The following is a 24,434-nucleotide window of genomic DNA, read 5'->3' on the forward strand; positions in this document are numbered from 1 at the left end:
GCAGATGCAAAGAGTTAGTAAGAACAGTAGGAAAACACTTAGGAAGGCAGATTAGTGACTTCATGAAAGAAAAATGAAGCCGACAGAGGTAAAAGGACCAAATTATGACTTTGTACTTACAAGAGGACACATTTATAGCTCTGGAATCATTGCCAAGCCTATTGGTCACTGTACAGTGGACAGTTAGATTTGCAGAGGGCACAACTTTGATCTTGTGTGTAATCTTTCCATTGACGAAAGGACTTTCACCAAGCTGAGTAACGAGAGAGAGAGAGAGAAGAAACAAATGTTAATAGTTGCACATCTGATCCGGATGATTTGAAGAAGATTTGCACCATGAGGGGGCGATGTTGGACCAGTAAGTGAGTCAGTCCTTGCATGACAAAGAAACAGCGTGTGTGCCTCTGGGATATAGACTCCTGAGTCTCAGAGGAAAACCCCAGACACAAAGACAAACTGCCAACACCCTTTGCACATCCTCCGCATATACAAAAGGATGTTGCATTCTTGTAAATACTTATTACTGATCCCATATTCAAGTCTTCACATTTTTCTGAATGGGGGGCGGTGGGATTAAATTGCTGAAATGTGTTACTTTCAAAATGCATTTTTATTTCCTGACAGAGTTCCGTGTATTTTTTTTTTTTGGAGTAAATTAAAGATTTTAAGGTTCCTCTCGTGGTTAGACAATGACTGAAAGGGCTGAGGAGAACTGCAACCATCCTGCGCACACCCCCAGGTTTATGTGTAATTCACACCGCTTCACTGAGTGACTCTGCTATCAGTGCGCACACAGGTAGACTGTGGAAACAAAAGAAGAAGAAAAAAAGAGGCTCCATTTAAAAAACAGACAATTTTTGTTCTCGTGACAGGCTGCTGGAAAATACTGTTTGAGCCTCGGGGAAAATGAAGAAATGTACTCTTTCGAAACACTGACCACAACAGCCTGGACCAGATAAGTTCACAAGTGTGACAGCTGGGGAAAATACTAACAGTGCAAACTGCCATGCACAAAACAGGGGGTATTCATTCACTGTGCAGCAAAAAGGGAAAAAGTAAAGAAAAGCAAGAGCTGTCTCTGGACAAAGACAATAGTAAGAGGCTTAAGCACACAGCCTCTGTTTAGCCACACCTTCACATTTCTGCTGGTGATACACTGAGGTTCGCTGTAAGACAAATGCCACTATGTTTTAAACTCATGCAACTCTATTGATGTTTTTATTCCATATTCACAACCATCTGCTCCCTATCAGGCTCTTAATGAAGCCGAAAGTGGACCTAAATTCTCCTTATAAACCATCTATTGGCTACTTTGTAGAGGACATTCAGACGTTGTAATCTAAAGACGTCAATGAAATAGTTACTGCAGCACAAACCTGTTGCCATCTTATATAGGAGGACCACTGTGAGGATGAATTTCTATGACAACCAGTATTGATTCACCAACAAAGGAGTAATGCTTTCAAGGGAAAATAGGACAGAAACACTCAAAGCATTCTGAATGATTTTATATGGCTTGAAAACCTCACTGCAGTCTCAAGAGTGTCTCGAGGTGGAGGAGGGCGGGGTGTGGAGGTCATTTGTTAAAGCCGATACCCATCTTGTTATTTTAACAAATAAATTGCTACACCCAACTGCGACTGAAAACAGGCGCGTTAACAAGCACATGGGGGGAAACTTTTTCCGTAAGTGCCACTGAGAAATCGCCTTGTCATGACTGGTTTCCAACTACCCTGGATGGCAATGATGATGAATTCTGTTGTCCTGTGACTGATATTAGACGTCAGCCTGTAGCAGTTTCATATACAGGTACAGATACAATAGTCATCTTCACTGCTGTTATTACTGTGGTTATCTACTAATTGGAAGGTTGGCGGTTCGATCCCTGGCTGGCCCTGGCCAAGTATCCTTGGGCAAAATACTAACCCCAAGTTGCTCTCTGATGCATCCATCCATGTGAATGTTTAATAGAAAAGCACTTAATAGAAAAGCGCTATATAAGAACTCATCCACTTGAGTGATTTCAGTATTAAAATTAAAATCTCATGATAAATTAAACAAACAAAACAAGTTGATGTTTTTGGGGGAATAGTCTGTACAGGCATTTAAATGAGCTTTTCTTATATGGTAGTTTTATTATTTGTGGTGGAGTTCACCATGGATATGATTCTGACAGGCACCCACTTTTAGACTCAAAAGTAATTGGACAATTGAACGATGAGCAGTTTCACAGCCAAATGAGACCCATTCCCTTGTTATTCCATGACAAATTAAGCAGACGAAAGATCTGGGGATGATTCCAAGTGTTGCATTTCCTAAGTTTCCCCTGGCAGTCTCTAAATGCGGTCCAAAGAGATGAAAAAAAAACCCAAAACATACCTATCAGAGCGATAGCAAAAACTTTACAAGTGGCAAACTCAACAGTCGGCTACATTCTTAAAACAAGAAGGAATCATAGATTCCTTCTCAGAAGCTCAGAAGCTAACTAAAGTGGATGAATGCAAAGTCTTTCCTTGTTTAAAAAAAGCTTTCTCAACTTCATAACCAAGTCAAGAACACTCTCAAGAATGACTTGTAGCCACCCAACAAGCAAAATGTTTGGTTTTCTACTAAAAAGAAGCCCTGAATTTGCAATGTGCTGACAGCAGCTATGCTCGCACTGTGTAAAAACAAACACATCTCGCTCACGACCCTGGTGTAGATTCCATAAACAAGTTTACCTTGAGTACCAGAAGGTACATTGATATTTTCACCATTTCACAAGATTTGATTTTGTTAACGGTATACATCGATCCCGAAGGACCTGCTTTTAGCTGTGTTCAAATTCACAGAATCTTGTGAAGCCTCTGAGATGTATGTCATCACCATCCACAGAGCAATCTTTGCCATAACAGAAGCAATAACTGCCTGCATTTATCTTGGGGAAAAAACACTTGTAGTTTGTTCTGATGGGACAATAAACTGAAGACTTCACACAACTGTAAGCGTGGCGCTAATGCACGTTTTCTAATACCGGTAATACAGTATTTTTCCTTTCATGGCTCTTTAAGTCTGACACAGTTTTTTTTCTGAGGATTTTCTTTTGTGCCAGCACTAGGGATGGGTATCGAAAACCGGTTGGAAGTGTTTGCCAAACGATTCTCTTATCGATTCCAGTCGCCCCGAATGACGTCACCACGTTGCGGAGCGTCATTTACCTGGCAGGGCGCCTAAGCAGCTCAAACGCTCAAAAGTTTGGCAACTTGCAGTACTGGCAAAGTAGATATTTCATTTAAGGGAGGAAACGCTACGAATATGCAAAAGCATTTGCTCACAAAACACACGATGACCTTAAATGAATGTCGTGTTTTTAATTCCGCTCCGGACTCGTGAATCTCAACCCAGCAGCAGCGGTAACGTTTGCACGTCCTCTCCCGTTAATGTGGCAGGTAAATAATCAACTAACAGTGCATATTATGTTAGCGCGATCTGCCTTATTACAAAACCTGCCATTATTGTGCATTTAGGTGACCATGATGAGAGAGACAGAGTCTGGTTGGCTCAGACGCTGGCAGTTCTCACTGCAGTCTACCGGTAGCGTCTCCTTTCAGGCCAGGATAGACGAATGTCACCGAGCAGTGACTAAGTTTGTGATAAAACGCTTGCACCCATTTGCCACAGCAGATGATTTTCGGTAAGTGAATGTGTTTAATTGCAGGCAGGGACATTACTAGATATTCTTGTGTAATTGCTACAGAATAATTTATGTTATACTTTGTTATTGCTACAGAAGAATATTTATTTTATCATTTTACATTTACAATTTTTTTTCCTGGGGACCCTGTGACACCCCATTGGCTGTGGATCTCTTAAGATCTCCCTGCTGGGTTTGTAAGGCCATGTTACTCCTAAATTTCTATCTTGTTCAAAGAGAAGATATAAAACAAAGTTCTAAGCTAATCGACCTTAGTGTTCTCCTTTTTTAAAAAGAATCAATAAGAGAATCGATAAAGAATCGAATCGTTAAACAGAATCGAAAATGGAATCGTAATCGTGAAAATCTTATCAATACCATCCCTAGCCAGCACAGGAGGAGCGAACACATAAAACAAATCTTTTATGTACTGTTAGGAAGAATTAATAGATATGACCTTCAGAAACTGCAACAATTATCCAAGGATAAATTTCCTGCAATTCTGATAATAGGTAAACTTCCAAGCACGTAAAGGGTACATACCACGGTGCCATTAATGCTCCAGGAAACAGCTGGCTTTGGAGAGCCTTCAGCCTCACAAGTCAAGACTTTATGTTGGCCGTCATTACTGCGATTTTTGAACAGGCTCTTTACAACTGCAGGACCTGTAAGGGAACACATGTGTTATAAAGCTCGATTTATCATGGTTTAATCCGATCCACCGGCACATCTAAATATGACTGAGGAAAGGAATTTCTTAGAGAAATCATTTTATATTCGCTGTCCTGCCAAGAGTTAGATGAGCAGATGAATACCACTCTCATGTCCCTATGAGTCTAGAGTCATTAGCCATTTGGCTGAAAACTAGAAGTAAAGAAAATCAGCGAGCCAGTCCAAAGGAAAATAATCCCACTAGTGCCTCCAAAAATCAGCAATTAGCATGCTCTGTCTTGTTTATTTTTCAAAATTTGTACAGAAAATAAAGTGTAAAAACAAGATGTAGCTGCGAGTAACCATCTGGAGTCTGATTAAACTGTTAAAATAACTTTTTTAACCACTGATTTTTATATGAATTAAAAAACAACAACGCATATTTAATTAATGTGTTAGCTTTAAGCTGATAGTTTTTACCCTTAGACAAAGTCAGGCTGTTCCATCCATTCTTAAACTTCACAAACTGCCTGTTGGCTGCATACCTTAACTAACTTCAAATATGAGACAGAGTGGTACCAGTTTTCTCTCCCTGCGTAAGACTTTTCTTCAAACCCTTACCTTCGACAGTAAGATCAAAAGAAGCTGTCCGGGTAATGTGTCCAACTGTCACCGTCCACTCATAGCGACCAGAGTCCGAGTAACCGAGCTTGGTAAAGTTGGGCTGTTTGCCCAGTTTAGCATTATTCTGAAATAAATCCAAGAGAATATCGGCGCTGTCAATAACAAGCACAAACCCCAATGATTGGAGCTTTGTTATATAAAAGATCACTTCTACCTTTGTCCAGGAGACCTCTGCCTTTCCGGAAGAATCAATCTGAAGACTCAGATTCAAGGCTTCGCCAGCGCGCTTGACAATATTCCCAGAGGGGCTTAAATTGATGTCTAAGTCTGAAAAGAGGAGAGGATGGCAGAAAGATGGTTCAGAGGCCTGTTAAGGGTCAAAACATTTCTGTTGTTAACCATATAACTCTGCACTTGGCTCACAGCCCTGCAGATGCAGCTTATTAGAAGCAGTGCGGCTGACACAACAATTTCTCCCCAAATCAGAAGAAGACAGTCTTGCAAAGAGAGATATTAGGACTTTCATAACAAATAAGACTGCAGGGAGAAAAGATAATTATTTGGATACAGATGCAGATGTGTGGGGTAAAATTGCAGTAATTTCTACTTCTAGAGAAATTATTATTTTTGTCTTCTTACAGGTGACGGTGATGTTCCTGGTCGCTTCCATGGACGTGTCATCAGTTAGGGAGCATTTGTATTCACCGGTGGCGTCGCGTGAGACATTCGCGATGGTGTAGGTATCCGTGTTTTCCACGGTCACCAGCTCCCCCTGCAAAAACAGTGAAAACAGCAGCATTTCATTTACGTTGCTGAGGATAAAAGACTGAATAAATACATTTTAGATGAAGTAAGCACTAGTTTGGATGAACAGAAGGAATTTCAAAGCTTTTAATGAGATACCTTAAGGTGAAAGTTAAAGCTGGTAGGAGCTGGGTTACCATCTGCCACACACTTCAAAGTCAAGTTGTCTCCCTCTTTAAGCTCTTTCTGAGGACTGACCTCAAGCATGATGTTCTCCGTGGAGTCTGTGCAGAAAACAGGAGCAAGAAAGTCAGAGGGGCGAGGGTGGATGGTGTAACAAGTGGAGCGTGCTCCCCAACCAGCTGAATGCAATGGGGACTGCACTCATCCACTGTGTCAGCACGCTACAGAGAACTCTAACTTTGTGCCTCACTATTGGTTATGACCAACTTCAAAATGCAGCAGAGGAGGTGGTTGAATTGCAGTCATAATCTGAGGCACTCAACCAAACAATCCTTTCAAAGCTCAATGTTTCTGCTCCATCTAAGGCAAACTCTTTCAAGAATTTCTTGAAAGAAAATGTTCCAGCACTGATAAGTTCTACTCTGGGCCGTGTTGAGCAGGCAACTTCAATATTTAATGCTGCACTCGGTATAAATCTCAGAATCCACACCTCATTTTTCAACTTTCACCATCAAAAGGTGCCGTTACCCGTGTCTGTCTCGACTGGAAGTGAGAGAATTATAGAAAAAAAAATGTTAATGCACTCGCAAAAACCACAGGCACCGTCTGATTACAGTTGTAAAACGTCTCTTGGTCTTCTCGTGGATCATGAGTTGCTGCTGTGTTACACGTGTGATGTGCAAGAAGCTTGACTTCAATTAAAAAGGGACACTTTTATTCTCTTTCACTCCATTTTGAAATTCTTGTCATGCCATATTAACCCTCCTGCCATCCTTTAAAAAACTCACACCCATCACCCTAGGGACCATTCTCAGCCACGCCATAAAAAGACCATATATCCATATTTTATTCCACTTTAAATTAGCCAACCTTGTAAAACTACTTCTCCCTGAAATATTCATGTAAAGTTTTAATTATATTTTCGTTGTTTTAACCCTTCAAATCCCAGTGTTATTACATGAGCGCCCTGTGTTATAAGCCCCAAAAACCAAAAAACGAAACTAAATATTTCCACAAAAAACCAGTTGAAGTAATATGTGATTGTCATTATAAGTAGGCCTTTAGATGGACCAAAGATTGGCACCAACATACATTTTGACCTGCCATTATTTTTTTTGCATTTTTTTTGCAATTTAAAAATTAAAACTTCAAGGCCCTGAGTCTTCATTGACATCCAAGAAAAGAAGAAAAAATAAAATCATATGATGATAATTTGGGGTTGAAAAATAGCATTTATAATGGAAGTCAATGGGCAGAAAATGGTCCCCAGGGTGATGGGTGTGGGGATTTCTGCTGCTCAGCCATTTTAGGCTGATTTAAGGAATTCACACTGGAATATTAACATTGACAGGTAAAAACTATCCTGTGGCAAGTTTGGTTATATTCCACTGAACACAGTGGAAATGGCAGCCATTTAACACATAGCAGTGGCACAAAAAGGTCCCAAGAAGGCAGGAGGGATAAATAAGCTGTTTTCTCACCAAAAAGCAACATTTCATCAACAGCAAAGTTTCATCGACGGAAACATACTTTAATTATTGATGTTCTAGAAAAGAAAACAGCATCAGTGATTCATTTGTGTCAATACTTAAAAAATGTGAATAAAACATGTTTGTAATTCTCATCGCGGTGGAGGAAACACAGACGTCAGTGAGGAGAATATTAAACGAAACAACCTGAAATAAAACCGTGTAGCCAGAGAGAGAAAAAACGCCCAGTTCTATGTCCTCTTTAAAACTTTATATACATTCACACAGCACTTTCTTCCTTCAAGCTTGCACCAAATCACAGTACTGCATAAAGGTCCACCTTTCTTTGTGTTCTGCTAGAAAAACGGCAAATAAGGGCAGCGATTTATTAAAACTTGCAAAACTGAATAGAATAGAAAAGCAGTACTTAGGCCAAAAACAGAGTTTGTACAATACTAATGAGCTTAAAAGTCACCAATTGCTACGGCCACCTTTATTCTTCAACATAGCCTGAAATCTCAAGGTAAGCTTTCTTCTAATTTCTTTAAATAGTCTTCAGGAATAGCTCATGAATGACATTCAAAGGTCGTCTTTGGATGTTGGCTGCCTTTTGTTCCGTTCTCTGTCAAGATGATCCAACACTGCTTCAATGATGTTGAAGTCCGGAGAATCTGGGGAGGCCAATCCATGATGGATAGTGTGTGTTTTTCTATCCAGGTATGGTTTTACTGCATTGGCGGTGTGTTTGAGATCCACTGTGTTTTACAGATGGCTCCTGACCTTCTCTGTACACACTGACAATGATTTGAACCAAACATTTTAAATTGCTTCATTAGATCTTTTGCCGCTGATTTCGGTTTTCTTCTTTAATTTGGCACACCTCAGCTTTTTCTCTCTGTTTCCCTTCCTTAAGAATGACTTGACCGAAGAGCCAGACATCTGTTTGGTCTCACATACTTGCCTGTTTCTTAAAGGCATGACTTTCATACACTGTTCATCTGCTATAGATGGTTTTTTATGCCTGTTACCTCTCATTTTGGCTGCCACTTGTCCACTTTCCTCAAATTTTTTTAGGACACACTGCACACCAAGCCATTGTATACCAGGTTTCCAGCTAGTAGCTCTCTGGGTATTGCTCTGTTGGCACAATAATGCTTCAAATTCAAATTCAAATTCAAATTTTATTTGTCACGTACACAGTCATACACAGTACGATATGTAGTGAAATGCTTGGACAACTGCTCGTGACCTAAAGAAAACAAAAAAGGAAAAGGCTATGAATAAGACAGGAAATAAATATGAAAAATTAAAAAGGGTAAATTTAACTAGGAAGGAATAGAATATAAATTAAGGTTAAAAATGAAATAACTGTACAACACAAATTAGAATGAAGGGTAAATTTAACTGGGAAGAATAAGATAAAATATATAAATTAAAGTTGAAAATAAAATAACTGTACAACAAAATACACAATACACAATATAGAACTATATAAGAATGTATGAAGAAATCTAAATATAAATAAATATATACACAATAACAGCAGCTGTACAAGTATTAACCGGAAATGAAGAATATAGTGACCAGTGTTGTGCAAAACCAAAGTCCAGAAAGTCCAGTGTGTGTGTAAGAACCATATGTGTGGGTCAGTACTGTGTGGTGGTGTGATTGAGAGACCGTATCGCCTGTGGGAAGAAGCTCCTCCTCAGTCTCTCTGTGTTGGTCTTCAGGGAGCGGAATCGCTTTCCTGACCTCAGCAGAGAGAACAGTCTGTTGTTGGGATGGCTGAGGTCCTTCACGATCTTCCTGGCCTTGGTCCAGCACCGCCTGCTGTAGATTGAGTGCAGGTCAGGGAGCTCGGAGCGGATGGTGCGCTCAGCTGACCGCACAACCCTCTGTAGAGCTCGTCTGTCCTGCATGGTGCTGTTCCCGAACCAGGTTAAGATGTTTCCCGTCAGGATGCTCTCTATGGTGCACGAGTAAAAGTTCCTGAGCACCTTGGAGGGCAGTTGGAAGTCTCTCAAGCGTCTGAGGTGGTAGAGACGCTGTCGGGCCTTTTTCACCACGGTGTTGATGTGACAGGACCATGACAGGTCCTGCGTGATGTGAACTCCGAGGTATTTGAAGCTGTCCACTCTCTCCACTGGGCACTCGTTGATGACGGGGGTCTGGTAGTTCCTCTCCTGCTTAGTGCTGAAGTCCACTATCAGCTCCTTTGTCTTACTGACGTTTAGAAGGAGGTTGTTCCTCTGGCACCAGTTCTCCAGATTCCTAATCTCCTTCAGGTAGGCCGTCTCGTTGTTATCAGAGATCAGGCCCACCACGACGGTGTCGTCAGCAAACTTGATGATGGTGGTGGAGCTGGTAGTGGCCACACAGTCATATGTGTACAAAGAGTACAGCAGGGGGCTCAGAACACACCCCTGGGGGGCTCCAGTGCTGAGAGTGGTGGAGGCTGAGACATGTCCGCCCATCCTTACTGCCTGTGGTCTGCCAGTTAGGAAGTTGGAGATCCACTGACACATAGATGAGCTGAGTCCCAGATGCTCCAGCTTGGTGGTGAGTGTGGAGGGAATTATGGTATTAAATGCAGAGCTGTAGTCTATGAAGAGCATTTTAACATAATTCCCCCTTCTAGTGTCCAAGTGAGTGAGTGATGTGTGGAGGAGATATGTCATTTTGTGTTATCTTTGGCATTTTTTGACTGAAAATGAGTGAACAAGCAACCCACTGCTTGTAATCAAAATACAGAATAATACCTGTCTGGTCATAGCTGGTCATTAATTCCCAACCACAGCAGAGGGGAGAATTTTCATGGCTCTCCTTTCTTTGCATAGAGTGAAGGTCCTTGTTGTAAGTTAAGCTCCAGCGTTTTGACTCTATATAGTTTGTGTTATAGTATATTGTGGATAATTCACAGAGTTTTAAGCAGCATTATTATGTTGTGCCTTGGCTACAACAGCTTGCTACAAATATCTTTGCAACAGTTAGTTACAAATGAGGTGCTAAAACAATCCTCTGATACAGGCACATTGTATAGTTTTGTCCTGCTACAGGCAGTGGATTACTGAGACTTTCAAGCTGAAGTAGAATATTGTGGGTGTTTGAGTGGGTGTCGTTTTCAGGATATGGCATGTAGTTTAGACAGAGCGTAAACTTTCAGAGATTTCATGATGATCATCTTGCATTTTAAACCCTTTCTTTGAATTTACAGACAAAAAAACGAAATCAAAATAAAAGGTTTTAGACAAAGTACGCTCAACGACTCACAGGTAATAGTAAAGTTCATGGAAGAGGATTCCAGCGGTAGACCGTCAGCACGGCATTTGAACCTGGCGCCTGTGTCTTCCTTCATTGCAGAATACTCGAGTGTGGAGGTAGTGGTCGAGAGGCCGGTACTAGATTCTACCACAACAGAAACTTTGATGGAAATCCCTAGACAGAAAACAAACAAGCACTGTCTGAAAACTCTAACAAGGAAAAAAATGTGCAATGACCAAAACACTGCACACAGTCATGAGCCGCGCCGTCATGAGAGTGCAGCACAATTCATCACAGCAGAATAATTTACAGCAACTGTCCCTGTCAGAGAGAATAAAACCATCTGTGTATGCAATATTCATAAATGTCAAATATATTTTTTTAGAACTCAAAGACAACAAAAGGGATGGTGAACGCTCACCTTTCCCATCAGCCTCCAGAGGTTTATTGTTCTTGAACCATGTGATGTTTGCAGGTGGGTTGGCATCTTTTGCAACACAATTTCCAAGCTGCAAAGCAAAAAAAGGGAAAAAAAAGTGAGAAACAGGCAAGAAAAGCACTCAAAGGATGAATAAAAAAATGCATTTCATGACTATTTTTAAATGACCAAACATATGAGAAAATTAGCTTTTTGTTAATGCCACTCTGGTATTTGAGGACTAAACAGTTTTCCATGCAATAGACCATGAAATGCCTAAAGCATTTGTAAAGCCCCTCAAATCCTTTGGGTCTTTTAATTGTAGCACAAGCGAGATTTCTACTCTTTACTAATTCATGAGAATCACTTCAAAGAAGTCATTACTACAATAACAGGCACCATCTCTGTTAGGCCTCAAGATACGTTAGCTCAAGTAAGGGATTTCCCTTCATGACTCATTGCTTAAAATAATGTTGGCATTAAAATGTTTATCATTAAAAACTCCACCTTAGTAAGTCTTCCAATCTCTAGCTCCTCTGCTTCTCCAGAAATCTCCAACTTTGCCGGCAACTCTGCAGTTGAGGGAAAAAAAACAGTGTGAATGGAAAGGCTGGGTGTTGCTTGTGTCAGTCACAGCACTTGAACGAGGGCATTTCGACAATTTTTCAGCTAATTCAGACTCACTGTGAATTAGGACATTAACTGGGTATTCGAACACGTCTCCGCCGGTCACCACCATGCAAGTGAAAGTCCGCTGGTCGCTGAGCTTGGCGGCAGAGATCAGCAGGCTGGAGTTTTTGTCCATGCTCACACGGACCTTGTATTCATCAGTGGCGCTGATTGAGACATTCTGGTTTTTCTGCTTGACCAGCAGGTATCCTGGAACTCCATCCCCTTTGTCCTGGAGAGCAGAGCGCGCTTGTTATGTGTCGCTCGCATATGGCACTGGCTTCGTGTTCACAATAAAAGCATGCACTGTTCATGCGGTGTCATATGGAGGGACAGATGCATGGTCTAATGCACTCAGACTGGGCGTGGTTCGACTTCAGACACAGTAAGTGGGCCTTAGACCTACTTTGCCATTTTGAGAACAACTGATCTCCAGTGTGACTTACATATTTCCATTTAGTGATGGCGATGTCTTCTGCCTTTATGGCTCCACTGTTGCATGGGATCTTGAGCATTTCCCCATACTGGCCAATAATAGGCTCCAATGAGGTGACTGCAAAAGAGAAACACCAAAGGCACATTTTCAATTGCTTTCTAAGAATGGCTAATCTGGTCACCTGCAACACAGAACGAATTATTAGGACAGAAAATGAAAATGCTTATTATTCTGAATGCTTTGCAGCGCCTCCTGTTTGCATACTGACATTTATCAGCACCACTTAGTGCTCGCCTAAACACACGAGGACAGCAGTTTCTATAGAGTTCTGCTAATTTTTCAGCTCCCTTGGGAAAAAAACAACAACAACAACAACAACCTTTCCTGCCCTAAATCTCCTTCAAAACATTGCCATGGAGACAAAATGTTCAAGAGGGCAAGAGGGGGATGGGAGGGGGGTGCCAGGCGAAGTGTCTCAATGGGCTGCGATGAGGGGTTAGAGCCAAAGGGCTGCAGGGAAGAAGAGGCTGCCACGGCCCGACTGAAAATGAGGTGTTGCTCAGTTTTTCTGGCATTCAAATTTACATTTCAGACCTCTCGGAGTTCAGGCAGAGGTAAACGCACAAGCGTATGTGTGGAAGCATAAATCTGACAGCTAAAATCCAAAACAGCTTGAGAGCAGCTCAGTAAAGGGTATGAGAGGAAAACGGTGACCAGTCAGATTCTCTCTGCTGAAATAGAGACAAGTAATGTTTGTGTTTTGTGTGTTGTTGTTTTTTTACAAGGAAAGTGCAAAACAATGAAGATCCTCCAATATTCTGCGTGCATTCGACCCTGAAATTGTCTGATTATATTCGCGCACAAAAAACCCAGCTGCACACCAAAATGCCATTTCGGCACTGAGAAAAAAAAGTTATACTCTCACTTTCCCTCTGAACACATCGGACTTTTAAAGGTTTTCTTAGTGAACTGAACTGAATTAATTTGCTCTGTGCGTGATACTCATTTGAATCCTGTTTGAATGAAGGTAAATACTTTTACTCTGGTTACCACTGTCTGTATTAAAACAGAGAAACAACTGGGACCCGGAAGGCATGCTTGCACAGTCGGCAAGTTCAGAGGTGCGCCTGGTTTCCTTCGCACACAGTAAACCCCCTGTCGTTAAGTGTCATTTTCTCATCAGGACTATTAAACGAGTCCATAAAATAGTTATGTACATGTGTGATGAAACTAGAGAGACAACAAAATCAGACAGTTTGCCTCGAGTCAACAAAGTCTGCACTTATTGCCATCCTCCTGACACTAAGCTGAACAAGTTCGCACACCGACACCTGTCACTCATCGTTACGAGCTGTCAACTCACAAGAAACAGCACCGAGCCCATCGCTGAGCCTGTTTCTGAAGTCACTACTGCAGAAAGATGACAAACACAGACAATTTAATAAGAAGACTTTAAACAAGGCATGTCTGCCTCTTAGCTCTATGGCTTTTTAAAGCTGTTTTCTGCCTTTCCTCTAAACACTACAAGGAGGTTTTACCTCGTAGGGGGCCAAAAAAACCCAAGTTTGATCTTTCTCTTTTTTCTCAAAGTATTAAAAAAATATTTTTTGGTCAACAAGGAGATTACAATAATTTAACATGGCTGCTCAGAGACTCCTTAAACTTCCTCAAACTTTAATTATAATTAAAGTCAAGTAATTAAATAAAAAAATCACTTGAAAAGCCACATGCTATTAATTGCACAGCCCTATTTTCCCACCTTGTGTCTGGTATAGGTGTTTATATATACCACGTTCTCACTCCCAAAGCGTAACATTTTATGCTAGGGGACAAATCGCTGATATATTACTCTTCAACAACACGTCCCTATATTACGAGATCGGAAAAATGATGAAACATGAGAACCGTTTGGATCGAATCTACACATGTAGAATCTACAGCTTGTGAAATGATCATCTGCCTCTCAACTCTTATTGTGTTGCTTGTCCTTTAAAATAATGAAGATTTTATATAGAAATCGCTTTGGAAAACAGTATTTAATGTCATTAAAGTGCTGGTTAAGGTTAGGGATAAGGTTATGGTTAGGGCTGGAATACATGGCTGGAGCGTGTATTACCGCGGGAGCGCCATTCTACATGATTTCATCCATAACCCGAGGCGTCATATAAGAATGCCGAAGGTCACCTTTCGCGTTCCTCAGCCCGGCTGTGCCAGCAGGGGCAGACTCCTCTGCTTGAAAGAAAAGTGTGGTTGTATAGAAGTTAGCAGGAAAACAGCTCTTGGGTACCTTAACCTGTGACTTCAATCAACATTTTCCTGAGAGTCAAACATTGAATACAACATGATACTAAATTTGCAAATATGGTCACAAGGGCATTTCCCGGGTTTTCTTTGACATTTTGTTTCAAAAACCTAAGATGGCTGCAGTTACAATGCTGATCTTGAAGATTCACAGTGAGAATTTGCTAGCCACAGTAGATACGTCCATCTTTTATATACAGTCTATGGGCTCCTGGGAAGTTCACTTAAAGGCCCTTCACATACCACCTGACAACACTGCACAACTCCTTATTTCCAGCAGCGTGTGCTGTTCATCAAGCAAAACACTGTGGTGTAATTATTTGCTGACCACTGAAAGGTCTCTGTATGGTTAAATGTCACCTTTGCACACTTCATCTACCTCAGACTCTTGGCTTGAATTCAGAAATACCAACTTAACCTAACATGTGTGTTTTTGGGTTGCGGGCGGAAACCCACTGAGACACAGAGAGGTTGTTTGAACCAGAAACCTTGATGTGAGGCAACGGTGCTGACCGCTTCACCACCGTGCTGCTACGACCCATGTTTGCACAACCAACAGAAACACAGAATGCTAGAAAGCAAACACATTTAGTACATGTTCGGCCATAAAAAAATAAAAATAAATTGCAGACAAATTTCAGAGCATACGTACAGTCTGGTGGATAGATGTTTTTTTTCCCCTCCACTCAAACACGTACGGTATTTAAAGTGCCGTCTGCGATGTAGTTTTTGATTACACCGACGAGGGCCACATACTGAAACACCGGTCAAGTAATAAAGCTTCTTTACACTACAAGTGTTTGTGGAGCTTCAACCTCTTTAGATCACTCAGCTCAGGGCGAACTATCTTCTATGTGAGGGAGTACACTTTAGCCTACCTTTTTGGAGAGAGTCAGGCCAGATGAAAATATTGATGTCACTCACATGTGTTAAAGCCTGAAGTGGCCAATTGTCTAAAGTGGACCTCTAAAGATCGGTACTCTACATGTTACACCTTGTTTTGGTTTTTTTTGTTATCTACGTGAAAAGCCAAAGCCTGGCTAAATAATTGCCCTTTTGAAGCATAGGTGCTAAGCTGAACTAACTTTGTCTAAAGCTATTTACATGTTGTTAAGAGTCGCTGCGACCTTCTCAACAGGTGCACTAGGAGAACTACTGAAAATAATTACCTATTTTTAACAGCCCAACAGACAGACTGAACTCTCTGAAGGTGTCCTTGTTCACTATGACATCTGAATAAATTGAAACAAAGTGATGGATGGAAACATCAGAAATTACCAATGCAGAGACCGAAAACAAGATATAGACAGAACAAAAAGGCTCTAAAACAGTGTTAAAGTCTATCGGCAGTGGTGGCTGTGGCATGAAGCAGAAACAGCTTGTGTGAGCATCAAAGCAGAGTAACCCACTCAGTAAAAGAAAAAAACCTATCTGAGAACACATAGCACTACCACGGCACTTCACCCACATAGATACAATCCCTGCATTTAAATAAGGCTCGGCGACATTTAATAGTGACAGCACGGGACAAAACAAACCTCGCCACATTTCAACTGCTGACAGCTTTACCAGGAATTCTTCACCAAACACAGGGATAAGCTCCGTCACTTGTCAACAAAAGTACGTGCATTTCCTGCACTGATTCTCTCATTTCCTATAATTTATTCCGTGTAAAATCTGTTAAAAGCTTTTCGGGAATCAAGTCGTGAAATGATCTGTCTTAACAAATTACTGTGTTTGGGGGGAAAATGTTACCTACTTCAGGTATTCGTACGAAATTTACTTTGTTTTTAAGCAGTGTAATATAAGAGAAATGCTGCTTTACTGCATGCATGAGCTAAGAATAAATGCACCCACTGGGTCATTTTCTGGACTGTAAATTTCTGCCTGCATTTCACAGAGTCTTGCTCACTTTCAGCGTTTTGGCAATTGGATGTACACGAGTGTGATCCACCTGAAATAATGCAGATTGCTGGTTGTGAACCCAGCATGCTGATGTAGCCATCCTACACTTGGTTGTTTTTAAAGTAAATGAATCGTGCAGGTTTCTGATCCAGGCATAAAAGATTGCCCACGCTGTGTGGCAAAAAGAAAAACATGGAGGCATTGTGAATACATTGAGAGGAATCCATTAATGAGCTCTCTGTTCAAGGGATGCATTTTTGCATGTGTCATATTTGATGACATCCCGTTAGATTACATTTTAGCATTTAAGGTGCCAAAAATAGCCTCTCACTATCTTTATTGTGTGCATCTCCTGGCCATGTTGATGCCAGAATGCTCTAATGGCTGAGGACAAATCCAAGCGTTTTTCTAAACCAAGTCGGCAACCAAGCCCACATATGCTGTCTTAGTAATAAGACACAAACCACTCAGGAGACAAAACAAAGGTACACTGCAAGCCCAGCAGTGTTGCAAAGGTTATCACGCTCTCTGTATAATAAACTCCTTGCATTTCAAATTCAAATAGACATTATGAATATTCAAATAGAGCCGCCGTCAGTGTCTCTGAGAACTTTAAAAGAGTCTGCATTAAGAGAAAAAGCATTATCTGTGCAGATTACACTGTCGCACAATGAGAACTAATCGCACATGTTGAGTTACAGAAGACAAAGCTCCTGCTGCTCGCTGAGATAAGGTAATCCTTTTGCAACAAAAGTAGGTGAACTGAGCGACTTCCCGTTGACAAATACACACAAGTTTACACCGTGCATACCAATCATCTGCTTGTAATCATTGTCTATATGATGAGGAGGATATTTAACATTTACCACTTCCTTATGGTTTTATCTTGTTGGTGTATGTCTGAAGACAGTAATAACACGTTTATATAATATAATACTTACTATATCCAGCACTGTGCAGCGTCTTTAGTCATCACACATTTGTTTTAATTTCACTCCCAAGCAGAAGCAAAAATTCTCCAACTTTTCTTTGGACACGGGCTGCTTTTTCACTAATTTTCGGTCCAGTTTCAGCATAATGCCTTTAGTTTGTTTGTTTAAGCCACTTAACACTAAGCTATGAATAATCCAGGCACTAGAAGACACATAATTCCAGTTCAGCCAGTGTTGTGTAAACACATAACAGGAAACCTGGCAAAGCATCAATTTTAAATTGTATCTTTGGGACTTTGTTACCAGCAGCCAGTCACAAAAACACATTGTTTGTTCCCATTTTGTTTTTTATGTCAATCTACGATAAATGCCAAACATAACGCAGTTTGACAGACATATGTTGGCAGGGCGTCCTTAAAATAATTGAGAAAACTGGACAGGTGACCAGTATCTGTCTTTAAGAAGGAAATCCAACAGGGACCCTGCCCAGGATCTGGCCCTTCAGTTGATCAGTCTACTGCTCACTGAAGCCTCATCAGAAGTGATGTCAGTGGAAGCGTAGCTGTCAAGAAGCCATTCTTAAGGAAGTGAAACAGGGCAAAAAGGCTGAGGTGTGCCAAATCACACAAGAACTGGACTGAAAGTCAGTGGCAACAGGTCTGATGGAGTCCAACGCTGAAATTTTTGGGAGGTGAGTGTTTACAGCCATCTGTAAAACACAGTGGAGGCTCTATCGCAATTTGAAGCTGCATTTTTCAGCATGGCAATGATTCCAGACATACCGCCAATTAGAGCTGGGCGATATGAGATTTTTTCATATCACGATATGTTTTTTTCATTTCAGGCGATAACGATATCTATCACGATATAAGCCAAATAACTATATTTGTAAGATTTAAATGTGCCGTTGCTCACAAGTAAAATGTGAAATAATCAGCAGCTTGTTTTTATTTAAATATTGATTTCCCATAATAAGTTCAACAGGGTAGATGTACTTAAGGAACATGAGACTTTTTCAGATAAATAAAGGCAAATATTGCAAACTACACAAAAGGCAGCCGCTAAAGCGTTTAAGTTTCAAAATAGAACAAACGAAACAGACTAAATTGTCAATTCCACTTAGAAACAAAATATTAATTCTAAAAATAAATCTTAGTTTGTTTTACAGAAGAACAGACAAAACTGACTAACTTTTGTCAATATCAAATAAACTGAGAACTAAAAGGAAATTCTCAATCTCTCCTTGTTGTATAGCTTAGCTTTTCAAACAGTTTTAACAGTTACTTTAGTCTGACAAAAGCCGAATGACGAATTAGCGCTTCCAGTCAGAGACTGAGGCTACGTCCACACGTACACGGGTATTTTTGAAAACGGAGATTTTCCGTTTTCGTTTTAAAAAATAATCCCGTCCACACATAAAGGCAGAAATGAAGGAAAACGCTGCTATGAACATGCCAAAGCAGCAGGTGGCGCTAGATTCCTAACCGTGCAGAAATGTTGGCCAATCAGAAGTCTAGAAGCCTCGGTGGGAAAAAGTAAACAAAGCTGGGGCATAGAAGCAGAACCGAGTCGTATGTGTGGACGGACAGTAACTGTGTGTATATGTAAGCATTTAAACACTGCAGAGAGTAGAATTAACAGTATTGTAGAAATTCATTTCACCGAAACAATAACGTGGCGCACAGTGTGACGCATGCACCAGTTTATTGTATTTCCAGACTTGCTTTCGGCACATTTACAGTGCGCGCTACTCTGTTTTTTGTCAGACTTGAAATAGCCGAAATACCTTCACACTACGGAACTTCTATGGCTCTTCCGTTCGACAATCTCTCCGGCATTGGAACCATCATCTGTTTTCTCTTCGGTCACGCTCGGTTGATTTTTCTAGTCGGCACACTCACTTCCTCCATTACCCGCTGGCTGCTTCCCAAACAAACACACGTGCGGCTTGGCACTTGTGCTGTACATAACAAGTCACGCGACGTGACGCTGCGGCTGTGATTGGTTCGGCTCTGGACTACTTAATTTGGATCGGCTGACCTTTTTTTTTTTTTTTTTTTTTAAGAGGACAAGAGCGGCGAGGTCTATCGCGATAGCTTAATCTCTCTATCGAGTAAAAGTTATATCGCGATACATATCGTTATCGTTCTATCGCCCAGCTCTACCGCCAATGTAGCAAAAGCATACCTGATAGATCGGTCATTGACTGGCCTCCCAGAACCTAGACTGCAACATTACTGAAGCAGTGAGGTATCATCTTAAAGAACTTGGAAGAAAGCTGCCTAAGAGAGTTCAGACAATGCTGAAAAATAAAGGCCATACAAAGTATTGACCTTTTAGCTCATTCGAATTGTACAGGCTCAGTTTTTGCCTCCATAGATGCACTGCATGAACATGTGTGTCTATTTCCCAGTTTCCTAGCAAAATACAAAGAAATGAGGGTGACTCAAGACTTTTGCACACTTTTGCACAAAGAAGAGAGTTTAGCAGGAGACTAAAACATTAAATGAGGACATATTTCATGTCATAAGTTATATGGGACACAAGAACCAATGTACATTTCTTTAGCAGAAATTAATTCACAAAGAAAATCCCCATAACAGAAATAAACAAACACTAATTTGGGGTTTTGATGGGATAGTGCTGTGTAGAAAGTACTACTCCAAAAAACTGCATTTTCTGTGTCAAGCTCATAAAAAAAGTCGGTTTTGAAGGCTGCTTAAAAGATTCAGTATTTCTGGGATTTCAGACTAAAGCTATGAGTTAAAGTAAGACAATATTCTAGTGCACGTCATTTGGTAGTTTTACAAAAAGCATTACAGACTTTTTAGTCTCATCAACCACCCCGAAAAACGCATTTGCTCGTCTGAATTTGAATTTCACTGTACTTTTTTCTCTTTCTTACACTGGACATGAAAAATTAGCTGCTACTCTGGCAATGGTAACTCAAGTAAGAGACAGGCGAGTGACAGAGACAGGAGGCAGCACCGCAGGAGATACTTTTATGTTCCTGATTAAGGCGCCTCTATTCCCGAGAAGAGACAGGTGACGACAGCTCAGATATAAACTCACCAGGGAAATCAGCAACCTCTCCGCATTAGTCTCTATATCCCTGTTTTGCTACCTTATCCCCTCCTATTTGTGTGTGTGTGTGTGTGTGTCCCTTTGAGCTGCAACAACCAAAAGAAAACCGAGGCCCAAACTTATTAAGTGCTGAAAATGAGGATTGTGCACTGAATGGGGATCCCATGGCGCATGTCCACAAAGACTTGATGGCAAATAGCCTTACTTCAGAAGCGGTTCAGTGTGAAGGGGCAGACAGAACCACTTCAACTGGATCAATAATACTCGAGGAAAGGCTAGATTCTTATAGTGAACGCCGTTTGCCTAAGGAGCAAGAAATCAAAGAAAACCTAACCTCCCGTGACATTCTGCCTCTCGTCCTTGTCTCTTCTTTAATAATTTAACAAGTGCTGAATTTTGATTAGCCATATTAAGAACCTCAAATGAGAGAGATCACCGGTTTAATAAGCTCAAACTCTCATTACTCGCTATCGTGAAAAATTGCCGCAACGCTTCTGTCACACGGAAAGGTGTCAGAAGGACCACCGGGGTCCCCAAAGAATCCTTGTAGATATTTGGTAATAAATGAGCTTTGCAGGCTGTTGTTTTGCCAACTCTTTCACCGAGTACACACGCTCAGCTCGTGCGTTACTGACTATGACAAGCACATGACTCTATTTAAATTCTGCTACAGTATCAGTTCACGCCGAGGAAGCGTTCCAGACCAGCTAGCTGTAGAGAGATTTCTTAAAAAGAAAAAAAAAAATACACAGCCACATCCTCACTATCTGCGTCTGTCTCTCTTGAGGGAAGGGGTGTAATCATGTCACTGATGGATAACTGACAGCACAGCTTGCACAACATCCCTCTCGCACAGTTCCTCTTTTTGTTGCAGGCTGAACCACCTTTCCAAACGTCAACAATGCGTGCTCTATAATTTAGCTTTTTCGTTTTTTTTCTTCTTAGCTGTAATTGCCTGTCACTGTCTTTATAGCATAAAACTGAGAGCATCAGCTTCTATTTCCTTTCTTCTTTCTTTTCTTTTACCACACTGGCGTGAGCCCGTTGAGGGGGAAAAAAAGCTTCACCTCCAAAGCTCTAGCCGCTTTAAGGCATCCATTCCTTTCCATTAGACTGACAGCATCTGACGTGTCATAAAGTCAAATGCTGATTTTAATTCTTGGACATGTAAATATTAGTCAGACATATTGTACTAACCTGAGATAATGTAATTAACTTAATTACATTCTTCACTGATGGATTTTTGCTTTACCTTGTCAAATAAAGGAGCTTTCTCTCAGAGCCTGCCTGTTTGCAACAAGTGCAGCACGTCTTCTCTAGTGTGGCTCTCACAGATCTAAAAGACGGACGTACCTGTCGTCAGATCCACATTCTTTCCTTTGAAATCCAGTTATATAGTTACAAGTTTGTGAGAAAACAAGGCTACTTCTCGCTTAAGAGAGACGGTCTCCTTCACCGAAGCAAAAAAGTGCTCTAATACATGAAGTCCAGCAATGATACATCCACTTCAGAGTTAACGCTGCTTAACAGCAGCTAACAAAGGCAAAAACACCAGTGCTTATTAACAGTATTGCTGTCAATGATCAGAAGTGAGCTTCTCTTCAGATTCCTTTCATAACGTTTTGACTAGGATGTACTTTAATTGGCAATACATTGACATTAAATTGGGAGCGTGCTAATGTAACTAAATATGACCAGATAAAACTACTGGCCTGCGCTGCCACTCTTTCAGCCTTTGAATTATTCTGTGTGAAAGGATTGATGACCACCTTCAGTCACAACTAGACATGTCACTGCTACTCTAGTTGTTTCGTCAGTCGTGTTACAAGCATTATTCATCAAAATGCTGGCACTTTTTTGCGTAATCCCCCAAAATTTGGTATTTAAGTTCAGAGCTCAAGGTTACACTTCAGGCCTTTAACATTTTAATGAAATCAACAAAATCCACACGTGCATCTTACAAGAAAAAAACAGCAAATTATTACAAATTACTACACGAAAGAACATTGTGGTACTTGTGCTTGATAAACACCGGCAATTATTTATTGATTATCACACAAAAATTACTGGATAATTGCTATTTTCTACAAGTAAGCAGCAGGTATGAATTTGTTGAAGCACTTTGGGTTCGACAAAAGCTGTAATATGAGAAATGAGTGTTTGAGAGGTTAGGATTTAGAGCCATTTTTCTCATTTATGAAGCGCCATCTGTTTCAGGGCTCAGAAAGCTGCACAACACCCTAAAGATATGGCCCTGTGTCTCTTTGACCTTCAACGGGGCATAGAGGTCTTTCAGAGAAGAACCAATCTGGAAGAAAAAGGTCCATTTGTGGGCAGAAAGACTCGGGACAAAGGTTTCATTTTCTGGCAATGGTCCCCAAAGGCTCTGTCTGCAGTTCAGCTGAACTAGGCCAGCCTAGTCTCTTTTGTTTTTAATAAGTGATCCACTCTCTATGGATTCTTATCTACAAGTTCCATGAAAGACGTTGTCTAAAGTCTAACACATTTATTAGTTTTATGATGGAGAAGACTCTGCAATATTGTTTGATATTAATATAACACTGAATCGATGCATGGCCGTGCCTTAGGATGGGAAATTAGTCTCAAGAATAGCAGGCCAATTTATTTTCATGCTCGCTAGGACATGTTCTCAGTGTAACATTCAAAAATCACTTTGCAGACCCGCGTTAAAAACTTCAGGTATCCACATCCAGCATTCAGACAACTGCAAACCTGTCACATTTTCAACTAGTTGATTATTCAATGAAACCCTTTAATTCATCCAGACTCTTCAAAGTATGAGTGTTCTTTTTCTCATCATACGTAACAGTCAGGTGAATATAATAGAAGTTCTGGATGACACATGGAGATTAAAGCCCTCACAGTTGACCACAAGAGATTGCAAAGGGTGGTTTTTCCACTTTTTAAAAAAACTTTTCATCTACTAAACCAATTACGGATTGAAAAAATAATCAATAAAAAATCTTTGCACTACCAAGGCTATGAGCCGTGCTACAGCACCCTCGACGCCTCCAACAGGTGCAGCAAATTTCAGCCTTCTTAATGAATCTTTGAGAAACAGCGAAACCTGGCAGATCATCAGAATCACCAAGCTGCTTCTGCAGTACTCGTGATGACAGCCCAAGTATGTTGGCTATTCGTTTGCTGACACGAGAGCATTAAGCCAACAACTGGATATTTATGACTTGATGAAATGTTTCAGGGTGAATTCTGAAAAGATACTTTTGGGAGTATCACTAATAAGTAAGACCAGTTTATTTCCTGCCCTGCCACCATACAGTCGCTGCAAACGACACTTTGCTTGTGAATATGCCGGTGCATTTGTGTCGACTGTAGCATGCTTGTTATCACATCATCGCTGCTTTTGTCAGGAAGGAACAGCGTTTGAGGTTGTTCTGCTGCTGTGGCGCCTTTGATTTGTTAGTAAATTGCTGCTGATGGGTGCATTTTTATCATCGATGTCTACAATGTCCTTTGAGCTTCTCCACGTGTGCCTAGTTTATTTTCTGTATGTTGTCTGAAATGATTATGCTTTCAAAGATCAACATTTTTTTTAGCATTAACTATATGGAAAATTTTGCTGGTTCAAACTGGCGTGCTAACACGTTCCAATTTCTTCTTTTGTCCAAAACGCACCAATTTAGTTTACAATACCACGACACAAAGAAGATGATTGGTGTAATTATTTTATTGAAGACAGCTTTAATGATTCCATCGGCAATGTGTCACAGCACTCATCTAACGTTACCACATTTGTCAAAATAGTTGCGCATTTTCTGTTGGCCATCTAATGATCTAATCAAGTGATTATGTAGCTGTACATCTGACAGTTGTTCAAAAAAAAGAGGCTCTCATAAACCAGACTACAATAAAAATAGATAAAAAAAAACCCTCACATTTACCCAGCCACTGAGCAGAGCCATGTTTGTCACTTGAGAGCAAAATAAGCCTGTGCTCTGCTGAGGAGGAGGATGGACAGCAAATGGAGAATTATGTAGAGTGTGCAACACACGGTATTATTAGTCCGAGTCTATTAAGCCTAATGGCTCCCCTCCTTCACCTC

The 24,434-nt window shown here is 40.8% G+C and overlaps 1 protein-coding gene across 3 annotated transcripts in view; it reads right to left on the minus strand.

Annotated features, from left to right (window-relative positions):
• alcamb (activated leukocyte cell adhesion molecule b) overlaps positions 1-24,434 on the minus strand; it is a 49,920-nt gene that overhangs the window by 5,474 nt on the left and 20,012 nt on the right. For all 3 annotated transcript variants that reach the window (XM_086261823.1, XM_086261825.1, XM_086261824.1), the window contains exons 2-12: positions 12,139-12,245; positions 11,708-11,924; positions 11,531-11,595; positions 11,027-11,114; positions 10,615-10,779; positions 5,852-5,976; positions 5,588-5,720; positions 5,163-5,275; positions 4,946-5,072; positions 4,217-4,338; positions 121-253 (exon numbers count right to left, since the gene is read on the minus strand). In XM_086261823.1, coding sequence (XP_086117949.1) covers positions 121-253; positions 4,217-4,338; positions 4,946-5,072; positions 5,163-5,275; positions 5,588-5,720; positions 5,852-5,976; positions 10,615-10,779; positions 11,027-11,114; positions 11,531-11,595; positions 11,708-11,924; positions 12,139-12,245 — 1,395 coding nt within the window. The remainder of the gene's footprint in view (positions 1-120; positions 254-4,216; positions 4,339-4,945; positions 5,073-5,162; positions 5,276-5,587; positions 5,721-5,851; positions 5,977-10,614; positions 10,780-11,026; positions 11,115-11,530; positions 11,596-11,707; positions 11,925-12,138; positions 12,246-24,434) is intronic.

Source organism: Aulonocara sp. 'chitande type north' Nkhata Bay, linkage group LG14 (assembly GCF_057382095.1).
Source record: "Aulonocara sp. 'chitande type north' Nkhata Bay isolate Kocher_YH1m ecotype deep benthic linkage group LG14, A_spYH_male_GT1.1, whole genome shotgun sequence".
Classification (NCBI taxonomy): domain Eukaryota; kingdom Metazoa; phylum Chordata; class Actinopteri; order Cichliformes; family Cichlidae; genus Aulonocara; species Aulonocara sp. 'chitande type north' Nkhata Bay.